The 21,827-nt window shown below is 40.4% G+C and overlaps 2 protein-coding genes and 1 long non-coding RNA gene across 8 annotated transcripts in view; 1 reads left to right on the top strand and 2 right to left on the bottom strand.

Moving 5' to 3' along the window:
* The window catches only part of LOC126595103 (uncharacterized), a 48,091-nt gene that overhangs the window by 13,055 nt on the left and 13,209 nt on the right, over nt 1–21,827 (bottom strand). For all 3 annotated transcript variants that reach the window (XM_050261449.1, XM_050261446.1, XM_050261448.1), the window contains exons 13-40: nt 21,407–21,499; nt 20,895–21,237; nt 20,479–20,592; nt 20,017–20,112; nt 19,852–19,919; nt 19,596–19,716; nt 19,293–19,514; nt 18,937–19,167; nt 18,740–18,849; nt 17,764–17,860; nt 17,450–17,548; nt 17,221–17,361; nt 16,958–17,026; nt 16,004–16,492; nt 15,529–15,843; nt 15,267–15,398; nt 15,049–15,162; nt 14,772–14,956; nt 14,425–14,533; nt 14,200–14,343; nt 6,278–6,553; nt 5,380–6,057; nt 4,790–5,008; nt 4,401–4,501; nt 3,927–4,222; nt 3,728–3,812; nt 2,244–2,945; nt 1,820–2,138 (exon numbers count right to left, since the gene is read on the bottom strand). In XM_050261449.1, the coding sequence (XP_050117406.1) occupies nt 1,820–2,138; nt 2,244–2,945; nt 3,728–3,812; nt 3,927–4,222; nt 4,401–4,501; nt 4,790–5,008; nt 5,380–6,057; nt 6,278–6,553; nt 14,200–14,343; nt 14,425–14,533; nt 14,772–14,956; nt 15,049–15,162; nt 15,267–15,398; nt 15,529–15,843; nt 16,004–16,492; nt 16,958–17,026; nt 17,221–17,361; nt 17,450–17,548; nt 17,764–17,860; nt 18,740–18,849; nt 18,937–19,167; nt 19,293–19,514; nt 19,596–19,716; nt 19,852–19,919; nt 20,017–20,112; nt 20,479–20,592; nt 20,895–21,237; nt 21,407–21,499 (5,968 nt within the window). The remainder of the gene's footprint in view (nt 1–1,819; nt 2,139–2,243; nt 2,946–3,727; nt 3,813–3,926; nt 4,223–4,400; nt 4,502–4,789; nt 5,009–5,379; nt 6,058–6,277; nt 6,554–14,199; nt 14,344–14,424; nt 14,534–14,771; nt 14,957–15,048; nt 15,163–15,266; nt 15,399–15,528; nt 15,844–16,003; nt 16,493–16,957; nt 17,027–17,220; nt 17,362–17,449; nt 17,549–17,763; nt 17,861–18,739; nt 18,850–18,936; nt 19,168–19,292; nt 19,515–19,595; nt 19,717–19,851; nt 19,920–20,016; nt 20,113–20,478; nt 20,593–20,894; nt 21,238–21,406; nt 21,500–21,827) is intronic.
* LOC126595126 (uncharacterized) overlaps nt 10,992–21,827 on the top strand; it is a 77,798-nt gene continuing 66,962 nt past the window's right edge. Inside the window, exons 1-2 of one of the 4 annotated variants that reach the window (XM_050261498.1) lie at nt 11,309–11,450; nt 12,148–12,323. The gene's annotated coding sequence lies outside the window, so the exon portion shown is untranslated. Of the gene's footprint in view, nt 11,192–11,308; nt 11,451–11,816; nt 12,324–12,348; nt 12,366–21,827 lie in introns of those variants that run through there. The other 3 variants (XM_050261501.1, XM_050261497.1, XM_050261502.1) reach the window with 3 other exon arrangements.
* LOC126595133 (uncharacterized) lies at nt 11,467–12,535 on the bottom strand. Its single transcript, XR_007613512.1, has 2 exons — nt 12,446–12,535; nt 11,467–11,530 (listed from the first exon to the last, which is right to left on the bottom strand). It is a non-coding gene; the product is annotated as an uncharacterized LOC126595133 (long non-coding RNA).

Genomic DNA, 21,827 nt, shown 5'->3' with positions numbered 1-21,827 from the left:
GTACGCAGACGGGACGGAACGGAACGGGACGGGACGGGACGGGACGGGACGGAACGGAATGGAGGTTCGTGTTATGTTTGGTATGCATAGGACGGAACGAAAAAAAATGACGAATCAGACCCCCAAACAATTTCTTTCTCTTCAAATCAAACACAGAAAAATCCCAAAATTGATTTCAATCGTCCTTTGTGCAGCATCCACCTTCTTCCCCCCGACCCACCAAACTGTTTCACTCTCTCTCCCCAACCTCCCTCTCCAAATCGGCGACTTCGTCCTAATCCCCGGCACCGCCCACCTGCTCGCCAACCACCTCGACCAGGACCACAACCCCCTCCCCGGCACCGCCCACCTGCTCGCCACCTCAGATTAGGAATGACGAGCTTAGCTTCGAATCGGGTCGTGTTCCGGATCAGATCCACCTCACTTACACGGACGGAGATTACGAGATACGGGTCATGTTCGTGACGCCAGACGGCGCCGGAGAAGAAGAGGGTTTGCTATGGTGACGTCGTCGTCGTCGGATGGGTTTGCTGGGATTGGGTTAGCAGTTGGGTTACTGGGTTTGTGGTGGAGGAAGAGGAGGGCTACGGGAGAGACAAGGGTAGAAGAGAGGAGGTTACGGGAGAGAAAGGGAGGTAGACAATGTAATTAATGAAAAATAAGAGGGGTATTGTTGTCCAAAAAGTTATAAAGTTTGTGTCCCACGGGATGGAAAAACCCGTTCCAGGGGGGGGAGGGGGAACCAAAATCTAACCCATTTTCGTTCCGTGGGACGCGCGTTCCACATAATTTTAGCGCACCAAACGTGGGACGGAACGGTTCCGTCCCACTTTGTTCCGTCCCATCCCACGTACCAAACGCACCCTAAAGGTTCTATTTTGCATGGTTTATGGTTCACAAAGGGCTCCGTTCATCTCTCAGCATACTCTGATGCTGATTGGGCCGGCTGCACCTTTGATAAGCGTTCCACTAGTGGATATTGTGTGTTCCTTGGACCTAATCTCATCAGCTGGAGTGCCAAGAAACAAAGCACTATTGCACATTCATCTACAGAAGCTGAATATCGGTCCTTAGCTCACAATGCTGCAGAAATCACTTGGGTGTGCAAAATCCTTCGTGATCTTCATTTTCCATTGACTACACAGCCTACATTATGGTGTGACAACATCTCAGCAATCTCATTAGCATCTAATCCTATCTTTCATGCTCGAACTAAGCATGTTGAGATTGCTTATCACTACATTTGAGAATTGGTCCTGGCAAAAACTCATTAAAGTGCAGTTTGTTTGCAGCGAAGATCAATTGGCTGACCTTCACACCAAGTCTCTGTCTAAAAGCAGATTTGCTTATCTGTGTTCCAAGCTTCCCATTGGAATCAACTATGATTCCCCTTTTAGCTTGAGGGGGTGTATTAGGGAGAATGACAAGTCATCCATTACAGCTACTGTAAAATAGTTTGTTATAACTAAATGTAATTAGTTTGTTAATAGCTGTGATTAGTCAAGGTAGTTAAGTGATTAGTTAAAGCAGTTAAAGGGTATTAATGTAAATAGCCAAAAGGCTATATACATCCATACATGTGTAATTGATTGTTCAGTTAATACAATTGAAAACTTACAGAGGAAGTTTTCTGTTTCTGTTCTTCTTACATGATTAGGTGCAAGTTTTGAGCTGAATGTAACTTAATTTCTTGTATAGGCTGTGGCCACCAGTTATCTTTAGCTTAGATCTTTAGTTTATGTCTCCAATCCCCTCCCCAGCCCCACACTACCTCCACACAAAATTAAATAAACTGAATAAAGAAAGAAAGAAACCCAACCTGATTTTCAACTCTCCAAACGCTCCAGCACTGAGATCCCTTTGAAGTCGAAGATCTTGAAATTGGCGCCTCAAGAATATTAGCTTGGTTAACAAAATCCATCCTAGGGCAACAAATTATATCAACACATGGGGCTTCACCCGTCCTGGAGACTATGCATCCAAGAGATGCATAACCAGGCGGAGCAAGTGGGTACCAAAAGAATACTTCATCGAAACCTTTCCCTACAATGTGGGCAACTTTAGTAAATTGTACAGGTTTCACAGATACTTCAGGATCATCAGCCTTAAAAATTATGCCCACAGCTGGAGGTTCTAAGCTGAAAGAAGGAAAGAACACATGTTGGTTAGCAAAAATCACAATAACAATAAAAACTCAACTGACTAAAACCTGATAAAGAACACACAAAGATAAAATTTCCAACCCTTCGGTTATGCAATCACCCAATATAGCATAGCCACAACGCGCGATGGGCCGCCATATTGAGACTGGTTGGCGGAGGTCACTACCCTTGTCCCACCAGATTCTCTCAAAGTTGGGGGTCGACATAAAACAATTATTTGCCTTTGAAATTGATCTGACTATATCCCATCGAGAAGAATTTCCAGTCTGGTTTCTGGTTTGGTGACTTGCATACTTATTGTCAACAGCCAAATTTGAGGCAGATTCTGTAGGACCAGATTGTTGCCGATTCCAATTCCAAAGAAGAAGATGATTGAGGTTACAACAATTGTCTTCAGAAGGGCATTCAGTAGAAGAATGGGCATGAAATGATCCAAGAACATTCTCTACCCGCCAGATGCTAAATCCAGATGCAAAATGAGGATTTGATGGAGAAGAAAATAAGCATTCTGAATATGTTGTTGAAGTAACAAGATCAGAACGTAGGCAATAAACTATATGATTAGGTGGCTGCTCTTTCCCTATATTTGCTAGACAACCCAATGCTATGTATCCGGGTGGTGCCACGGGCATCCAAAGAGAACAATCACTACCAACATCAGAATCCCCCCCACCAAATCCTTGAATAGTAGAGAACAAGCCTATGAGATTAAAACCAATTGGTTGACGCACACGCCCATATGCATTACTCACTGCCATTACTGCCTGTGAAGGAGGAACTGGCCTGATGACATCACAAGAAACCAAAAATAACTAAGTATAGCATCGAAACACACTATCACAAAAACAGAACAGCTTGAACAAACAAGGTGAGTATCTTCCCCAAATAGATCAACAATCAAGAAAATAAACGAAATACAGTGAGCTGTACCCAAACCATCCATATATTATTAATTACGTCATCTACTTTATGTTCCTTTTACTTCCGGACAACTGGATGAAAATAATACAAATCATGATTACATAGGCACGGGGACATGTAAATTGCTTTGATACAATAAAATTTATGCAGGTTTAACAAGCTTTAATAAAACTCACCAAGATTACTAATTTCAAATGATAAAGGAGCATTAGCACATGCCTGGGAAGTTTCTACCTAATGGCAACGTACAACGAACAGATTTTTTCTTCTTCTCAATATTTGAGTGTATAAGCTCAAAAAGTACATGAGATGGACAAGAAGTCCACCTTTACACTCGGAACCATGACACATACAAACAACATCACCAGATTAACTCATAGTTATGATATTTATTAACTCATAGTTATGATATTTACATTGCCTTCCTTTTTAATTTATTACTACTTGTAAACTCATCTGCATAAATTATATTTATAAAACACATAAGGATATGCAGCATGGGGCCAAATTGTCTGATGACTCTTCTTGTAAAATAGGACCCTTTAGTTTCATCTCTGTCTATGTGGACTGCAGTCTAGAGATTGTAATTTCCATTTCATTAAGAAAATATTGTGTTCTCTGAAAAACATTCCATTCAATTCTACCTTGATGTCACACAATCTCCCAGTATAACATAATTTGAAGGTGCTCGAGGCCTCCAAAAGGTAAGGTTGTAACAGGAACCATTTTCTGCATAAATACACAACAATGTTAAGTCTTTGATGACTCACATGAAAGCCATTCTGATGAAAAGAAATGGAGCAATTAAGATATTAAACTTCACCGGAGAGTATGAGAAAATACCTTTTGGGGACACCCAAATTCGATCAAAATTTGTACATCCAGCCAGTGGCATAGAATTTCCGAATTGCAATGCTGATGTTGCCTGGGTTTGCAAATTAAGTATAAGAGAAACAACACTCAGTGAAAGATGGAAGCAAACATCAGTTGATAACAAAGACATATTTGTTTTGTCCTTCACAGAAGTGTAACCCCCTGATATATCCACTGGATCAAGAACAATAAGACCAGAACCAGCCTCAACTGTAAGATCTTTCACCAGGGCTCGAACCCAGGTATCATTTTCTTTGGATGCATACCTGTATTAACAGGTTATTTAGCTCAGTTAGGGCAAATATTTTTTACGTAATACATTTAGGAGTATAATAAGTGTTAAATTTCAAGTAAGCAAGCTTTCAGAGTAACTTCTATTACGCCCTACCTTTTACCTGGAAAACAGTGTAAAAGTATGGGAAAAACAAATATGAAAACTCTTACATGAAGCTAAAATCCAACTTTGCACGGAGAAGCTTTTCACCATATGAATCATCCAGACAAGACTTTGAAGAATCATAGAAGGTAAACTCAGGAGAAACTACCTAAAAGCCAAAATAAGTAATCCAAAAATGAACAGAACATCAAAACCAACTAACTGCACAAAAGGTTATCGGCATAATATAAGCTAAAAAAAATGATATGCTAGAGATATTGATCCCAGTATAACTAATAAGCACTTAAGTAGTAACTTATGGAAGCACTGTATAGCATACAATCAGATTACCACAAAATAATCTACCAATGGTTTCAATCAGTTTGTAAATTTCAATGTAAAGCGCTATGCCATGAATTACTTTGCGAAACATTTATGTTAATAATGACTTACTTACCTGTGCTTCAAAACTGAAACTAGGGATCACATTTGGATCACTTTCAGAATCCGAAGAAATATTTGAGGTGTCTGATGATTTATGAGTGTCTTCTAGACTCTTCTTGTCCTCATCAGATGAGTAACTGTCCAGCAACGTGATGTCCACACCATCCTCAAAAGATAGCGAGTAGCTGCTATCATTACTCAAATGTGTGTACTTCCTTAAAATAGAACCATTCTGATGTATTAACGGGAAAGCGTCAATCAATAGTTGGACTTGGAACACATGCCAATTACTGAGGGATGAGAAAAACAAACTAAACATAAAATAAGTAAAACAAAACAACACATATGGTCACATAAAAAAATTTGATACTTTTTTTCTATCTTTTACTGTCTGCACTGAAATGGTCTTTGTACCTCTATAGTCGTTTTTCTGGTTTCTGAATCCTATACCTATGCTTCGTGATATTTATTGGAAAACATTTTCCCCAAACCCATTGCAGACCTTCTAAATAGTACTGAAATTTTAGGCATGTTCTGATGCTGCATTAAAAACAATTGAAAAAGAACATAACTATTGTCGCAGATGAAAGGATGGATCTGTACCTCAATTTTGACATTCATAAATCGCAACTTCTTTCCACACCCAATTATAATAATGGGATGAGGCCTAGTTGAATGAAGATATTTTGTGTCCGTTTCCTCACTCAAATGGATGGTCTTTCCACATCCATCATATATGTATTCATCAATGTGCAAACAATCTGCTACTAACTGTCTACTTGGAGACAAGTGCACCACATCTTCTATCTGTTTGTAAATAGGTCCAGAGAATACTATGCTACAGCTTTTACCAATAAGATCATTTGTAGGATCCATCACTTCCTCTCTACCAGTTATAGTTCGCAATGCAGGCACAAAAAACTCACCCACAGCCAGAAGGAAATCAGCTACAACAAGAACTCGAGGTTGCTGAACCCTAACCACAAATGATTGGGAAGATTTGCGCCATCTATAGTCCATCAAGAACATTGTTGATATTGGTAAATCCACATGAGAAAATCCAGCATCAGAGTCTGTTTTTCTAAAGCTCCCCTTATTTAAGGAAAGGGGCAAACTTCCAGAAGAAACTTGTTTGGAATCATCAGCGGATGATCCAAGCATTAGGCGCATTTCAGGTTTTGTATTGGGGCGAATGTCAACAACAGAAAATTTTGGAATGGTTATGTAGAGATCTGTCTCTGACAATGAAGTCATCCGATACATTACCCAAAGACCTTCGATCTGTTAAACAGAGAAACAAATTACATAAGATTCTGTTTTTATTTTTTCTGAGAACAAGTACACGATCAGAACAGACATACAATGCCAGAAAACAACAAACAACTCTGTTCGAAATCTTAAGACCAAAATGAAAGTTGAAATCTCAGAGAGCTAAAACAGGACCTAAGTACACACAATTCAAAATAAACTCTACTTAAATGTGATTGATGCAAGTACTCACAGCAATTTGAGCTAAAGGAGACTCAGCATGAATGCCGTTATACAATTCCAATAGGGCATTATCAATTACAACTGCCACTATGGTAACAGTTTTTGATAGTAGGAGTTGACTGTTCATGTTGACCTTATCAGCCAGCAGTCTCATTGTATCCATCGAACCAGATTTACCACCACGGAAACTAGGGGGAAGCTTTGGCTCTTCGCATAAGTTCATGCATGCACAGTCCAGAATGACTTTATATTCTTTGTCAGACATGACACCGTGCAATAAGCCAACCTGGTACAAGACAATCAAAGGGTAGGAATCAGCAGAGAAATATGACAGTCTGCATGATGACAGAAAAAAACCAATTGGCAATATGGGGAGTAGAAAATAGAAGAATATGTTATTTCAAGGAAACATTAAACAACAACCATTTAATTAAGTGGTAAATGGTTTCAGATTTGAGTGATATTTTGCAATGGTGATATATGAGAGAAGACCTAAAATAAGACGGTTTGGATCATTGAAATACAAGGTGAGGCATCCTTCGATTGAAGCTCCCTCTATAGAAACATATATGCAGGGATATATCATATAAAGTTAAAAACACGTGATCACAACAATGGAGCAAATGGAGGATGAATAAGTTAGATCACCATATATTGACTACCAAAAAAGTAAAGGATTGGTCCAAAATGCTCAGCAATTCCTAAGTATGTTCACTATTTGAAACAATATTATGACCCCATGCACTTAATTTCATGTTGTACATGTATCACTACCAATCAATGCAGGATTTTTTTTTTGAGAAGAAACAATTTTATTAAAGAATAGTGAAATACACAGAAGTGGATAAGAAGTCCACTAACAAATTAGAAAGGAAAATCCCAATAGGATTTGGCTACAGCAGCCAATTCTAGACCTAGCTCACTTAACTGCTGCTAACAAATCCCACAGTATTTGAGATAGAGAGCAATTATTAAACTCTTTAGTAACCGAAGCCCAAAAAGATGCCCAATATTTTACTCTCCCCCAAAGTACTTCTGCCCCCACTCCAGTATAGTCTTCAAAAATCCTTTCGTTGCGTTCCAGCCATATATTCCAAAAAATTGCTGATACCAGGCAACCCCACAAAGCTTTGGATTTTTTCCCTTTTCCAAGTGCCTTAAAATTGGTGCTTAGTAGCTCAAAACACCCTTTAGGAATGACCCAACTTACTTTAACCTCCTGAAACAGTTTCCACCACAGTTGGATCGAGTAGGAGCAATGAAGAAAGATGTGATTTACACTCTCCTCCTTAGCTTTGCATAAACTACACCAATGTGGGGATAAACACATCAGAGGGTTTCTCCTTTGAATTTTGTCGCAAGTGTTGAGACTCCCAGTGGCCACAAGCCATACAAGTATTTTAACCTTCGGAGGAGCTTTTGATTTCCAAATCTGAGAGTAGGGTGGATAATAGTGCCCAATCCCATTGTTGCTCAGTAATGAACGATAGGATTTGCATGTGAACAAACCTGAAGGTTCTAGGTTCCACCTTCTGTTATCCATTTTTGATGGAGACAAGCGAACCACTTCCACTTTCTGTAATAAGCTGGCCGCCTCTTCTATCTCCATCTCATTCAGATTTCTCCTAAAATCAAAGTTCCAACTCAAGGAACTTGACGAAACTTCCACAAAGCTGGAGATGTTATGATTATGCTTCCTCGATAATAGGAATAATCTGGGGAATTGCTCCTTCAGCGGTCCCCCTGCTAACCACCCATCCTCCCAAAACCTCACCCTCTCTCCATTGCCCACCTCAAACTTGCAACATCTAAGAAACTGATGAGCACCACTCGAAATGTCTTTCCATGGGCTACGACTTGAAACCCTCCTTGGAGGAAGTGCATTCCAACCATTAACTTGTAACCCATACTTGCTTCTTATCACCTTGTGCCATAGGGAATGAGACTCCCTTGGGAATCTCCACAACCACTTAGCCAATAATGCTTCGTTCTGATTCCTTAAATTCCCCACCCCTAGACCTCCTTCCTCCTTGTTTTTAGTAACTAACTCCCATTTGACCAAATGGGTTTTCTTACCTTCCTCCACGCCTTCCCAGAGAAACCCTTTCATTAATTTTTCTAGACGTCTTCTTACCCCGCAAGGAATTTTGAACAATGACATATAGTAAGTCGGCAAGCTTCCCAAGACTGATTGAATTAGAGTTAATCTACCTCCTTTGGATAGGAAATTCTTTCCATTGTTTCTACCACTGGATCCCAAAACCTTATAGCTCTTGGCCTGCCCCCAAGGTGAAGTCCCAGATACTTTATAGGCCAACATCCTACCTCGCAACCCCAAGAAACTGCCATCCTGTTTAATTTCTCACTTTCTGAATTTATTCCTGCCAAAAAGCACTTAGCTTTGTTGATTTTCAATCCTAAGACCGAACAGAATAAGTTGAGCACTTGTAATAGGTTGTTCCAAACTTCCTCGTCTTCCATCAAGAAGAATATGGTGTCATCGGCAAATTGAAGATGAGAGATCTCCACCTTTTCTTGCCCGATACACAAACCTTTGATGAGATCATTTTCTTGAGCCTTCTCCATTAACCTGCTCAAAACATCGACTACTAAGGTGAAGAGAAAGGGTGACAGTGGGTCGCCTTGTCTCAGTCCTCTTGAAGCTTGAAATTTTCCCCTAGGCCTCCCATTGATCAACAACAACAACAACAACAACAACAACAAAGCCTTTTCCCACTAAGTGGGGTCGGCTATATGAATCCTAGAACGCCATTGCGCTCGGTTTTGTGTCATGTCCTCCGTTAGGTCCAAGTACTCTAAGTCTTTTCTTAGAGTCTCTTCCAAAGTTTTCCTAGGTCTTCCTCTACCCCTTCGGCCCTGAACCTTTGTCCCGTAGTCACATCTTCGAACCGGAGCGTCATTCGGCCTTCTTTGCACATGTCCAAATCACCGGAGCCGATTTTCTCTCATCTTTCCTACAATTTCGGCTACTCCTACTTTACCTCGGATATCCTCATTCCCAATCTTATCCTTTCTCGTGTGCCCACACATCCCACGAAGCATCCTCACCTCCGCTACACCCATTTTGTGTACGTGTTGATGCTTCACCGCCCAACATTCTGTGTCATACAACATCGTTGGCCTTATTGCCGTCCTATAAAATTTTCCCTTGAGCTTCAGTGGCCTACGACGGTCACACAACACGCCGGATGCATTCTTACACTTCATCCATCCAGCTCGTATTCTATGGTTGAGATCTCCATCTAATTCTCCGTTCTCTTGCAAGATAGATCCTAGGTAGCGAAAACGGTCGCTTTTTGTGATCTTCGCTAGATTGCTCCGGTCATTAGTGTGGATAAGTATATAAATGGATAGAGATAAGAAAGCAAACACAAGATGTACGTGGTTCACCCAGATTGGCTACGTCCACGGAATAGAAGAGTTCTCATTAATTGTGAAGGGTTTACACAAGTACCTAGGTTCAAGCTCTCCTTTAGTGAGTACAAGTGAATGATTTAGTACAAATGACATTAGGAAATATTGTGGGAGAATGATCTCGTAATCACGAAACTTCTAAGTATCGGAGTGTGGTGTCGTCTTGACTTGCCTTATCTGTCTCATAGGTAGATGTGGCATCTTCTCTGGAAGTACTCTTCCTCCATCCAGGGGTGGTATCTTTAACTGGTGGAGATGCACAAGGTAATGTATCAATTTCACTTGAAGCTTACTTGTAGTTTCAGGCTTGGTCAAGCGCGATACAAACCATGTAGTAAGAGTCCCCCAAGTCGCCGAGCTAGGGGGTCTGCTGAAAGAGGTGACAGACAAGGTAAGCAATCAGAGCTCCGACTGATTGTTCACCTTCTCCCCATCTTGCAGCAGCATGAAGGATAAAGAGAAGAAAAATGAGAAGAGATGATATGAGATACTTTTGCTTTTGAAGAAGTAACTTTCCACAGGCTTATTCTTGAACTGAGCTGGAGGGTTTTCTGGTTTCCTCCAGAGTATAAGGCTGACTGAAGAATTTGAGGGTCAAAACAAGTCCATCAAATCTAGAGTACGTTCCACCCTGCTGATATGGGATACTTTTGCTTTTGACAGAGTAATGGATGTATCGGCACGTGTGCTGTTACGCTTGTCTCCACATGCTTCCTTGTATCCTTCGCACTTGCCCTATCTGTTCCTCAAGCAGATGCGGAATCTTCCCTGGAAACATAAGATGTTGAAGATGAGTACTCGAGAGCAATGCCAGGTAAGTAATCAGGTAAGGGGTTCCAGGCAGTCAGTTCCTGGCTGGAAGCTTGATTCCAAGTGCTGACTGATTGCTCTCTTTCTCCTTGTCTTGCAGGTAAAAACAAGGCCAAAGGAAAAGACAGGGAAAAAGCATGATATGGGATACTCTTGCTTTTAACCCTGATGATATGAGATATTCTTGCTCTAGTATAGCTTGTTTGCAGAGGTATTATCGGGGGGAAAGAAAGCTGAATATTTCGAAAGGCTTCGTTGGGAGTGCCCTCTCAGATATGATGAAGGGTTGAGCATTTTTGCAGGTCTGCCTGTCTGTTGGGGATGGAGGTCGACATATATAGGAGTCTCCCTAACAAGTAGTAATGCTATTCCTTTACCCTGCTTGGTCATAGCACGGTAGTGGGAGCTGCCCGTTTCACATGTTTTAACTCTGTCAGAGCACTTTGAAAAAGTGGTCTGTGGTATCTGGCTCTCGAGATTCGGAGAACGATGCCTCTTCGATTTTTGAGAAAGCAATCATGCTGGGGGTCTGGCTCTCGAGATTCGGAGAGCAGTGTCTCTTCGATTTTTGAGAAAGTAATCATGTTGGGAGTCTGGCTCTCGAGATTCGGAGGGCGGTGCCTCTTCGATTTTGGAGCAAGCAATCTTGTTGGGAGTGTTGTCTCGAATGTGAGTAAAGGTTGGGCATGTTTGTTAGTCTACCTTGCCACGAAGCACAAAGGTTGACACACAGGGACTTTCCAATTATCCAGCAATGGTACTGTTCCTTTACCCTCTCTTCGATTTTGAGAAAGTAGTCATGTTGGGAGTCTGGCTCTCGAGGTTCGGAGGATGGTGTCTCTTCGATTTTGGAGCAAGCAATCTTGTTGGGAGTGTTTTCTCGAATGTGAGTAAAGGTTGGGCATGTTTGCTAGTCTACCTTGCCACGAAGCACAGAGGTTGACAAACAGGGACTTTCCAATTATCCAGCAGTGGTATTGTTCCTTTACCCTTGTGGGTAATAATATGGTAGCTAGAACTTCAAAATTTATGTGTCTAAACTTTGTTAGTGCTATTTCTTTGCTATTCTTTTACCTTTCTTGGTCAGAGCGATGTAGTGGGAGCTGCAAGCTTCACGTGCTCAACTTTGGCAGAGAACTTTGGCAAAGTTATCTGTGGTACCCATGAGCTATTGTTGCGTGTGGGAAGTGGGTGATTGAACAGTAAGATTCATGTGCTTTCTACTTCACCAGAAGTCTTCGACAGAATGCCCATAATTTCTGCAAAGCTGAGTGTGCGTGTGACAGGTGCTGACAAGGCTAGAAAAGTAGGTGCCTCTTCGATTTCTGAGATCGGCCCTCGTGGTCTCTGAGCAGCCCAGCTTTTGAGAAAGCGAGCGCCTCTTCGATTGATTCGGGGAACGATGCCTCATCGATTTTTGAGAAAGCAATCATGATGGGGGTCTGGCTCTCGAAGATTCGGGGAGCATTGTCTCTTCGATTTTTGAGAAAGTAATCATGTTGGGAGTCTGGCTCTCGAGATTCGGAGGGCGGTGCCTCTTCGATTTTGGAGCAAGCAATCTTGTTGGGAGTGTTTTCTCGAATGTGAGTAAAGGTTGGGCATGTTTGCTAGTCTACCTTGCCATGAAGCACAGAGGTTGACACACAGGGACTTTCCAATTATCCAGCAATGGTACTGTTCCTTTACCCTCTCTTCGATTTTTAAGAAAGTAGTCATGTTGAGAGTCTGGCTCTCGAGATTCGGAGGACGGTGCCTCTTCGATTTTGGAGCAAGCAATCTTATTGGGAGTGTTTTCTCGAATGTGAGTAAAGGTTGGGCATGTTTGCTAGTCTAACTTGCCACGAAGCACAGAGGTTGACACACAAGGACTTTCCAATTATCCAGCAGTGGTACTGTTCCTTTACCCTTGTGGGTAATAATATGGTAGCTAGACCTTCAAAATTTATGGGTCTAAACTTTGTTAGTGCTGTTTCTTTGCTATTCTTTTACCCTTCTTGGTCAGAGCGATGTAGTAGGAGCTGCAAGCTTCACGTGCTCAACTTTGGCAGAGAACTTTGGCAAAGTTATATGTGGTACCCATGAGCTATTGTTGCGTGTGGGAAGTGGGTGATTGAACAGTAAGATTCATGTGTTTTCTACTTCCCCAGAAGTCTTCGACAGAATGCCCATAATTTTCGCAAAGCTGAGTGTGCGTGTGACAGGTGCTGACAAGGCTGGAAAAGTAGGTGCCTCTTCGATTTCTGAGATCGGCCCTCGTGGTCTCTGGGGAGCCCAGCTTTTGAGAAAGCGAGCGCCTCTTCGATTTCTGAGATCAGCCTTCGAGGTCCTTGAGCAGCCCAACTTTTGAGAAAGCAAACGCCTCTTCGATTTCTGAGATCAACCCTCGTGATCTCTAAGCAGCCCAGCTTTTGAGAAAGCAAACGCCTCTTCGATTTCTGAGCAGGCGCCTCTTCGATTTCTGAAGCTCCGTCGAGTGCAGATTTTTATAGGGGCTGGCATTAAGTTCCAAAGCACACTTGAATCTCCACCAGTAGAAGCTTCATTCTTGCACTTCTAAGATGTTGATTTGTCCGACCTCTTCTCTCTTCAACACCTTTGAAAATGTCTGGCCCCTCCGACCGTCGTTTTGACTTGAACCTTGTTGAAGAGGCAGCCCCGCCTTCTCCAGACAACATATGGCGCCCATCCTTCGTCTCCCCTACTGGTCCTCTTACCGTTGGGGATTCCGTGATGAAGAATGATATGACCGCTGCGGTGGTGGCCAGGAACCTTCTCACTCCCAAAGATAACAGACTACTTTCCAAACGGTCTGATGAGTTAGCTGTTAAGGATTCGCTGGCTCTCAGTGTTCAGTGTGCAGGTTCTGTGTCTAATATGGCCCAACGCCTATTTGCTCGAACCCGCCAAGTTGAATCATTGGCGGCTGAAGTGATGAGTCTCAAACAGGAGATTAGAGGGCTCAAGCATGAGAATAAACAGTTGCACCGGCTCGCACATGACTATGCTACAAACATGAAGAGGAAGCTTGACCAGATGAAGGAAACTGATGGTCAGGTTTTACTTGATCATCAGAGATTTGTGGGTTTGTTCCAAAGGCATTTATTGCCTTCGTCTTCTGGGGCTGTACTGCGTAATGAAGCTCCAAATGATCAACCTCTGATGCCTCCTCCTTCTAGGGTTCTGTCCAGTATTGAGGCTCCAAATGATCCCCCTCCGGTGCCTTCTCTTTCTGGGGCTCTACCGACTGCTGAGACTTCTCCTAAGCAACCTTTGTGAAGGCTCCCTCTTGTGTGTCTATTTTGACTCATGTATATGTACATATTTGTAGCTTATCGGGGATATCTTGAGCACCAATCCCTTCTCTTTTTTCTGCCTTATCTCTTCTACCACTTCATTTGCAATGAGGACAGCATCCAAAATTTGTCGATCCTTAACAAACGCCCCTGATGTGGAGAGACAGTGGTAACCAAAACCTCCTTCAATCTTGAAGCCAGTGGTAACCAATCAATGCAGGATGAACTCAATCAGAAGATCGACCACTACGTGTATCAACTATCAACTATGCAAATATCAGCAACGGTAAGTTAAACAGCCCCCCATCGTAATGCTTACTAAAGGTGTGTTATCTGCCCCAATGTTATAAAAAAAAAAATTCAATAAAATTTAACATTTCACCCACAATATTACCTTCACTTCAAGAGCAAATGTTGGAACTTTTTTGAAGACATCCCTCAAACTTCTCCTCACGTAAACGTCAAGTCCTTTGCCTTCTCGTATCATTGATTTGCCTAAGCAACCATCAATTCCTACAGACATGCTGATCCCCAGGATCTGAAATTTTATGTCAGGGTATTAAATTAGTTCAGTAATTTCAATCATCACGTCCAATAAAAAGATATAAAAATCACCTACCTCAGCATGAAGGACATCAATATGGACAGCTGAAGGATCTTTCTCAGGGGAACCATACCAACTAAACTCATTTGTGACTTTTAGCTGGCCCAGATCAAGTTGAATGAAACTGCAATTACATAAAATATAGAGACAAATGTCAACCGTAAATACTGATATAACAAACGTATTTAACTTTGAAAATACAAGATCCAGACATAAAGAGACAAAATTTTGAAGTTGTCTTTTTCTCTTCCTGCTTCTATTTAGGGTGCTTCTTCATTCAAAAGCAACCCAACTATTTAATTAACCCAAATATGCGTAACCCAAATATGCGATTAGTAAAAAAAGAATCCAAATTCACGCACTCTTTGCTTGTTGAATTCCTGGGAACAATGATTATTGGAGTATCAAGTGACAGGTCCAGCTTCAACGCTGTAGCTCCATCAATCTCATATTTCTGAATTAGCCACTCAAAGCCTCCAACTTTGTCAACAAGTTTGATTGCCTCTTCGGTATGTGGGGTGGCAAGTTCCATAAAGTATTCTGTTATCTGCATTAGCATGTCCAAGCATTTAGGTTACACGCAATAACACATCCCTGTGAAAGTTGTATTCAAATGATTAAGAGCAATGCCCAACATACCTCCTGAACAAACCTATAGAGAAAAATGATGCGGACAGCAGAAAGTCGGCCACACAAACTGTAATCATATCCTTCATAGTCATCATCTTCAGCACTATAGGAGTTAAATTTGAACTGCAAAACAAATAGAAAGACAAAATTCTCATAACAAAAGAAATATCACAGTAAAAACAAATTATGTCTGCAATGCAATAGCTGATAATTGATTCTATTTGTACCTTGATAAGGGATTCAACACCTGGATTACGTATATCACAAAGCCAAGCCCAACAGTGATCTGTTCCAAGAGACATATCATGGAGTCTAAAATTTCCTAGGGTACCTTCAATGGAAAGAGAACTTGGGTGGACCTTAACAAACAAACAACTCAAGTCAGTAATACAGTTATTTGAGACCGAAAATATCAAGTCTGAAACTACACACAGTAGTAAATTTCAACCAACACATCGAAATAATCGTAAATCACAACATTCCCATCACCTTAAGATCCAGCAGGAAACTTTCTTGCACAAACATTGCAAATGAAGAGCCATCCTCTTTGTTAAGAAACACAGTCACATTGTCAATATTCATGTTTAAATAAAATACTACACGACCTTTACCATAACCCAGCAACCCTTTGACACTTTCTTCATTCTTTTCTTTGTTCATCAAAGGTTTATCATCTGGAACCTTAGTCATGTCTGCGCTACCTTCCATGTCATACACACAGCTTAAATCCAGGCCAAAATCAATCAAAGCAACAAGAGTGGGTCTGTTGCAAAAGAACTCCAATTTTGACATGCGGAGATTCATCTGAAAAAAAATTTCAGGACAAAGCATTAGCAGTGGAGATAAAGATTTTTCTATTTGTAAGATACACTAATTAATTTAGTTTTGCATTGCAAATAAAACCAATCTAACAAAGATCCAGAACTCTAACTAAAGCCGAGTCAACTGCTCATGTCAGTAGTACCTGCGTATCAATACCATCATAATCAGGCGAGCTAGGACTCCGAGTCAAGAAGGTAACAGAAACAAAATTTGAATTATCACCGCCATCCGCCTCATAAAATATCTCACCAGAAATGACCTTTTCCTTAACCAATTTTTTTTCATGAATTATGGCCTGTGGAGTTGCAAATCCAGTATCATCATTGACATCCTCAGTGGTTGCACATGTATCCATATCCATTATCTGTGAACCTAAGCCTGTATCTGAGTTAGACATAAAATCTGGCAAAGCATCTGTAAAAGTATCATCATCCTCATGAAGCAAAGCAGACATTTCTTTCATGTGTGGATCAACTATGCCAGGAGAAGAAACTAGATCGTCGATGTTAAGCACGGAGCAAGCTAAATACTGGGGGGTTGTTAATAGACGAACTTGAAGCTCATCTTTGATTTTTAAAGAGTGTAGTTTCATCTTAAGTGTCAGGTCGCCTTCCCAGCGAATCATGTGCAACTGTAAAACAAAATGGCATAGTAATTAATACCAAAACACTTATGCATGACAACGAGCTAAGAACCCTTGAACATGATACAAGAAGATAGTGGGAAAAAAAACAAACTAGAGGGTAAAGTAGAAGAACGCTTGTTACAGTATGTTCCATTCCAATATACCACAACCCCAAGAAATCTAAAACAGAAATATCAACAATATCAAATCTGATGGACAAAGAACAATGAAATATGAATTATGTTCCAAACATGGAAACATCTTCCCCGCCAGTAGCCAAAGTTCTGATGCTACTCTCCCTATCAATTCAAGTAATATAGGGTAAATACCCAAGTCAGATCAAAGGCACAAATACAATAACAAAGTTGAACAGGGTCAAAAATTGCGTTTGACTTTTTACTTTAAAAATCTCATATAATTCCAGAGTCACCCTTAATAAAATCATAAATGAAGTATAAACTAGCAACAAACCTTTCCACCATTGGCAAGAACCTCAAGAATAAGAGTCTCGCAACGTTCTTCATCAACTTTATCACCAGTCTACACAATATAGTAGGAAAAGAACACTGTCAGATTTGGTTAATCAGTAGCCTTGTAAGTTTTTTCCATTTGTTTCTTCATATAAGTAGTAAGCCCCACAGGTGGCTAATCATTCCCCAAAATAACCACAAATGATGGGAAGCAGGACTCTGTAGATACTTTGACATGATGAATAAACCAAAAGAAAAACCAACCTTTCCATATATGAATATCTTTGTCTCCACCAGTGCCCCATTAATAACAAGGTCAGCTGTTTTTGAATTCATAGTCTGGGTTTCATCATAGTCAGTAACGGGATCGCTTGTTTCTCCCAGTACATTAACTGATGGAGGAGCCTATAGGCAAAATAAATACAAATTTTAGATATCACCAAGAAGATAAGAAATAGGAGTTTTAAGTTAAGAGATGGATCTTATATCATACAGAAGCTAGATATGTAGCTTGTATAAGCCCTTTCAACCAAATGGCCTTCTCGTGCTCAGCTCGAAACTCTATAATCAAGGTAGTAGGAGACTCCAAAGCCTGGAAAGAAATAGAAATCTATAACATGTATGATTTGAATAAGGAAAGATATGCCCAGCTTCAAGCAAGGCTTGAACAAAATAAACATAAGCATGACTATGATTCTTCCACGATCCAATAATTCAGATGTCAAGTCGAAAGCACGGACATGAATATTCAATTCCACTGTTTGTCCTTCATACAGTAAACTATCATTTCCAACAAATTTGACATACCTTTTGATTGTCCATTCCCCTGTAACTTACAGCGACACAAAACAGTGAACCACCAATGTTTGCTGGGGGAACCTCATATACTTGTCGACCAGCCATGCTGTACCATCCAAATTTAGAAATTTTCAGTTAGTAGCATAAAACATTTGATTGCAGGAGATAAAAGCAAGAAATGCACAACCAAAACATTTCTATTGCTCAAAAAAGACACCAAACTGTAGGGCAGAGTAAGAAAAGCTATTAGTGCAGTACATGCTCTTGGATGGGGTTAGTAGCATGCAAATGGGGTGATGGAGCCATATAGAGTTGGTAAGAGAATTGGGAAGAAGTCCAGGTGGACCTCTTCCCATGGTATGGCACTAACGAGGGTGAAGGGTGCAGATTAGCTTTGGCATAATCAATGGGACAATACGCCTTGAAGGATCTCCTCCATAGCTTTATCTTGTTGCCAATTATATGATTTGGTACTCTACTCAGTCAAACGGAGGATTTCACTGGGCTCCAACCTTTAATATGTTGTCCCACGACTAGGAGCTATAGCCAATTTATACATTTTTGGATTACCTATACTCTGTAAGGATAAGGATAACGGATGCTGACAAGTTGTAGTATCTCCCTGGCCACAGGAATATTATTAATGTTACACCTCATTACAAGGTTTTAAGGGGTGCATGCCTATTTCTTTCCCCTGCTCCAGCATTTGGAAGGTTGATTGGGTTGTGGAAAGATAGTGCTGGGACTATGGATCATCTTGTCCTTCGTTTCTCAGTTGCAAGAAATTCGTTACATTCTGTTATCCGCAACAGCAAGCAGAAATGCAGGAATATGATCCAATTATTAGTAGTCTCATTTTCCTTTTTTATTACCATCTAGCAAGATCTTGTAATGGTTCAGTGAAATTTTGGCAGTAACTTTCTGGTATTTCTAATGTATACTCTCTCCGTACTAAAATTCACCTAGAAAGAAAGAGAGAAGCAACCTTGTGTGTCGCTGGTGACTCTGTGACTTTTCAGATTCCAGCACATAAAGATTTATTCCAGACAACACAAGATAACATAGTTGCCAGGTAGCCACAGAATTGCCAATCCCCTGAATCGGAAAAATAGAGGGGAAAATAACATCAGACGCTGAAATACAAATAAAACTAACAACTTGCTCAATTGAATGACGACATACCCTCCATGCTAAAATTCTAGCTTCTGTAGAAAGATCTGACAAACTCCATGGAGTTTCTGCTTGAAAATCATCAAGAGCAGGCTGACCGGCATTGCAAGTTTCCAATGTACCACAGAATATGTTTAACAATTTCATGAGCCTCTGGAATCTCGATGGTGAAAAGTGAATCCCAAGGTTTGGCACTTGAATTGAGATGCGCATTGACGGGTAACTTGGATGGGGCACTATGATCTGCAATTCAAAGATGCATAGGTATGAAATGATAAGCAACATATCTAATCAAAATGAACCAGAGTAAAACTTGTACACCAAATAATATAAAAATTAACAAGCAGGAGAGGAATGTGGCAAATTACCTGATCAACAAGTACAGCCATTCCACACCTATCTATCAGAGAATAGCAATTCTCAACATTGTCAGGGGTAGGAGATAAAAGCGGGTGATAATCATAATCTGGTACATCCAAAGTGCAACTTTGGCAGTCAGAACCGCAATCCACAAAAAAGGCAGCAATATCTCTTCCAGTTATAAAAAACCGAGAATATAAGTTCTGCCTCTGTTCACCATGCTGACTATCCTGCAATGATTAATATATCATTTCAGGTAATGCAAATCAATCAGGCACAATTTGGAAAGGTCATTAGAAAAAAAGGCATACCTTGGTGTGCAGCGTGAAATGACCAAAATCCAAAAGAAAATGGCTATCACATTTGGAAGAGCCACAAGTTCTGATAGGAACTCTTACTTTTGGAGCGTCTAAGTCGATATCAAGAGCAAACCTGAAACAGGATCAGTAAACATAAGAGCAATGTAAAAAAATTACTCAGTTGCTTTACTCTATACAGAGTATTAAAAAAATAGAAATAGAAAACCTGAAACAGGATCAGTATTCAGTATACATAAAGCATACTAACCTGCTTTGTTCTTCTAATACCATTTGAAATTGCTCCTGTGCTCTACGAGTCACTTGCTCAATTTTCATCTGCTCTTAAAAATGAATGATAAAAGATTAGTGAACAAGTATAATGTCGTATTAAACACATCACATTAAAAAATACTAACAATGATGACATCATTACCTGCAAAGCAGTTGCAGTTTCCAATGTGACAGTAGGACTAACTGCATTACTCCTTTTCACAAATTCTAAAAATCGATGAAAGCTTTCCATCAAAACCTGCAACGAGAAAAGATTCAGGAAGCTCCATGTCATAAGGAAGGTGAACAAAAGAAGAGACAAAGAACACAAAGACAATCAAAACTGAGCCTTAAGGATCCATGCATGTAACCATTTCAAGATGATAGTAATGTGAACTAGGTTTCACTCTCTCTCCTTCTCTCTTCTTTTCTTTTTCTTCTTCTTTTTTAATAAAGAGACGATTGTATTAAGAGAGGAGAAGAAAAACAAGGACGTTGGTCAAGAAGACCGACCAAAATACAGAAATCAAACAAAAGATTGGGGATCTCTCTCTCTCTCTCTCTCTATATATATATATATATATATATGTGTGTGTGTGTGTGTATTCAAAGATTGGACAATCACCGTGACGTGGCAGGGAGAAATTGTAGCCGACAGCCTCCAGTCAACATTCTCTCCAACTGGACAGTGTACAAAGCTAGCAGCTAGTGCATTCACCTTCTGCTGGCTACAGACACTCTGCCAAAAGAAAAAAGGGCAGGAAGAAAAGATGAGTAACTTAAAAACAAGAGGCAATGGTGCAACATAGCATCATATTGATTCCGTGTCAGATTAATATCAGAAATTCACATGTAAGAAAAGGAGAGGAGGGAGATTAAGTGCTGTTAAAAAAAAATTAAAACCACTTCAAAATAAAGAAATTCACTAAATTTAGAAAATATTCACATCAAAACAGTTACGATTCACACTAACATTCTCCCGTCACCAACTTAAAACCTGTTACTGCTAAATCAAATTCTGACATTTATATGGAAACAAACCTGGGCAAGCGAGCCTTCAGGCGCAGATAAACCATAGAATTTTAAGGACACATCACAGTAGGTACTTCGATTTTTAAACTTGGTTGAGATTTGAAGTTGCTCAAATCTACAACACACAACTTCCGTTTGATTTGTATCAATGATCCTAGCAGCTGCTTGATCAACAGACACAGTTACCAAAAACCGGATCATATTCTGCATGCCTTTTCCTGAATGTGCTTCTTCTGGCTGATAACTCAGCAACTTATGGATTGCCTGCCATTCCTCTTTAGTCAGTCTTTCTTCTGCCAACTGTGATCCCTCGGAATCATCTACAATGGCAGAATCTTCAGCAGGTGTACGCCTGAGGGAAAAAAAAAGTGGCACTACACAAAATGAGAGGTGTACGTGGATAAAGCTACATGCAGAGCTTTCACAAATATAAAGGTCAAAATAATTTAAGCACAGCCGTGACCCAGAAACAATCATAGAACACAGAGATCGTAATGGAGCAGTTCGGAGTCCTGACTAACCACATAAATGAAAACCAGCTTTGATTCTGGAATGACCTCTGTTCAGCTGCTTCCTTGGTTTTAACAGATTCTACCTTTGCATGTGCAAGTAACCTACATGATACATTCCCAACATCCAATGAGTACAATATCATATATTGAATGTTTCTTTACTGTATTTATTAACATACAAATGTTACAGGAACAGGGTAAGCAGTCCCTTCAGCAAATAAACCCAGAATTTTTTTTTAGAAGAAATGATAGAGTTCTATTAACACAATGTAGGAATTACAACAAGTGGATAAGAAATCTACCAACTAGAAAAACTAGCTAAGACCCTTCAAGTAGGACTACTTTACTTGTAACTAAGCTGAACCAACTTCATTTTACAGCTGCTAACACATCCATCACTATATAAGAAAGGGAATAATCCCTGAACTCA

The sequence above is a fragment of the Malus sylvestris genome, chromosome 13 (assembly GCF_916048215.2).
Source record: "Malus sylvestris chromosome 13, drMalSylv7.2, whole genome shotgun sequence".
Classification (NCBI taxonomy): domain Eukaryota; kingdom Viridiplantae; phylum Streptophyta; class Magnoliopsida; order Rosales; family Rosaceae; genus Malus; species Malus sylvestris.
The sequence above is the reverse complement of the archived record's forward strand: the minus strand, read 5'-3'. Positions and strand labels throughout refer to the sequence as shown.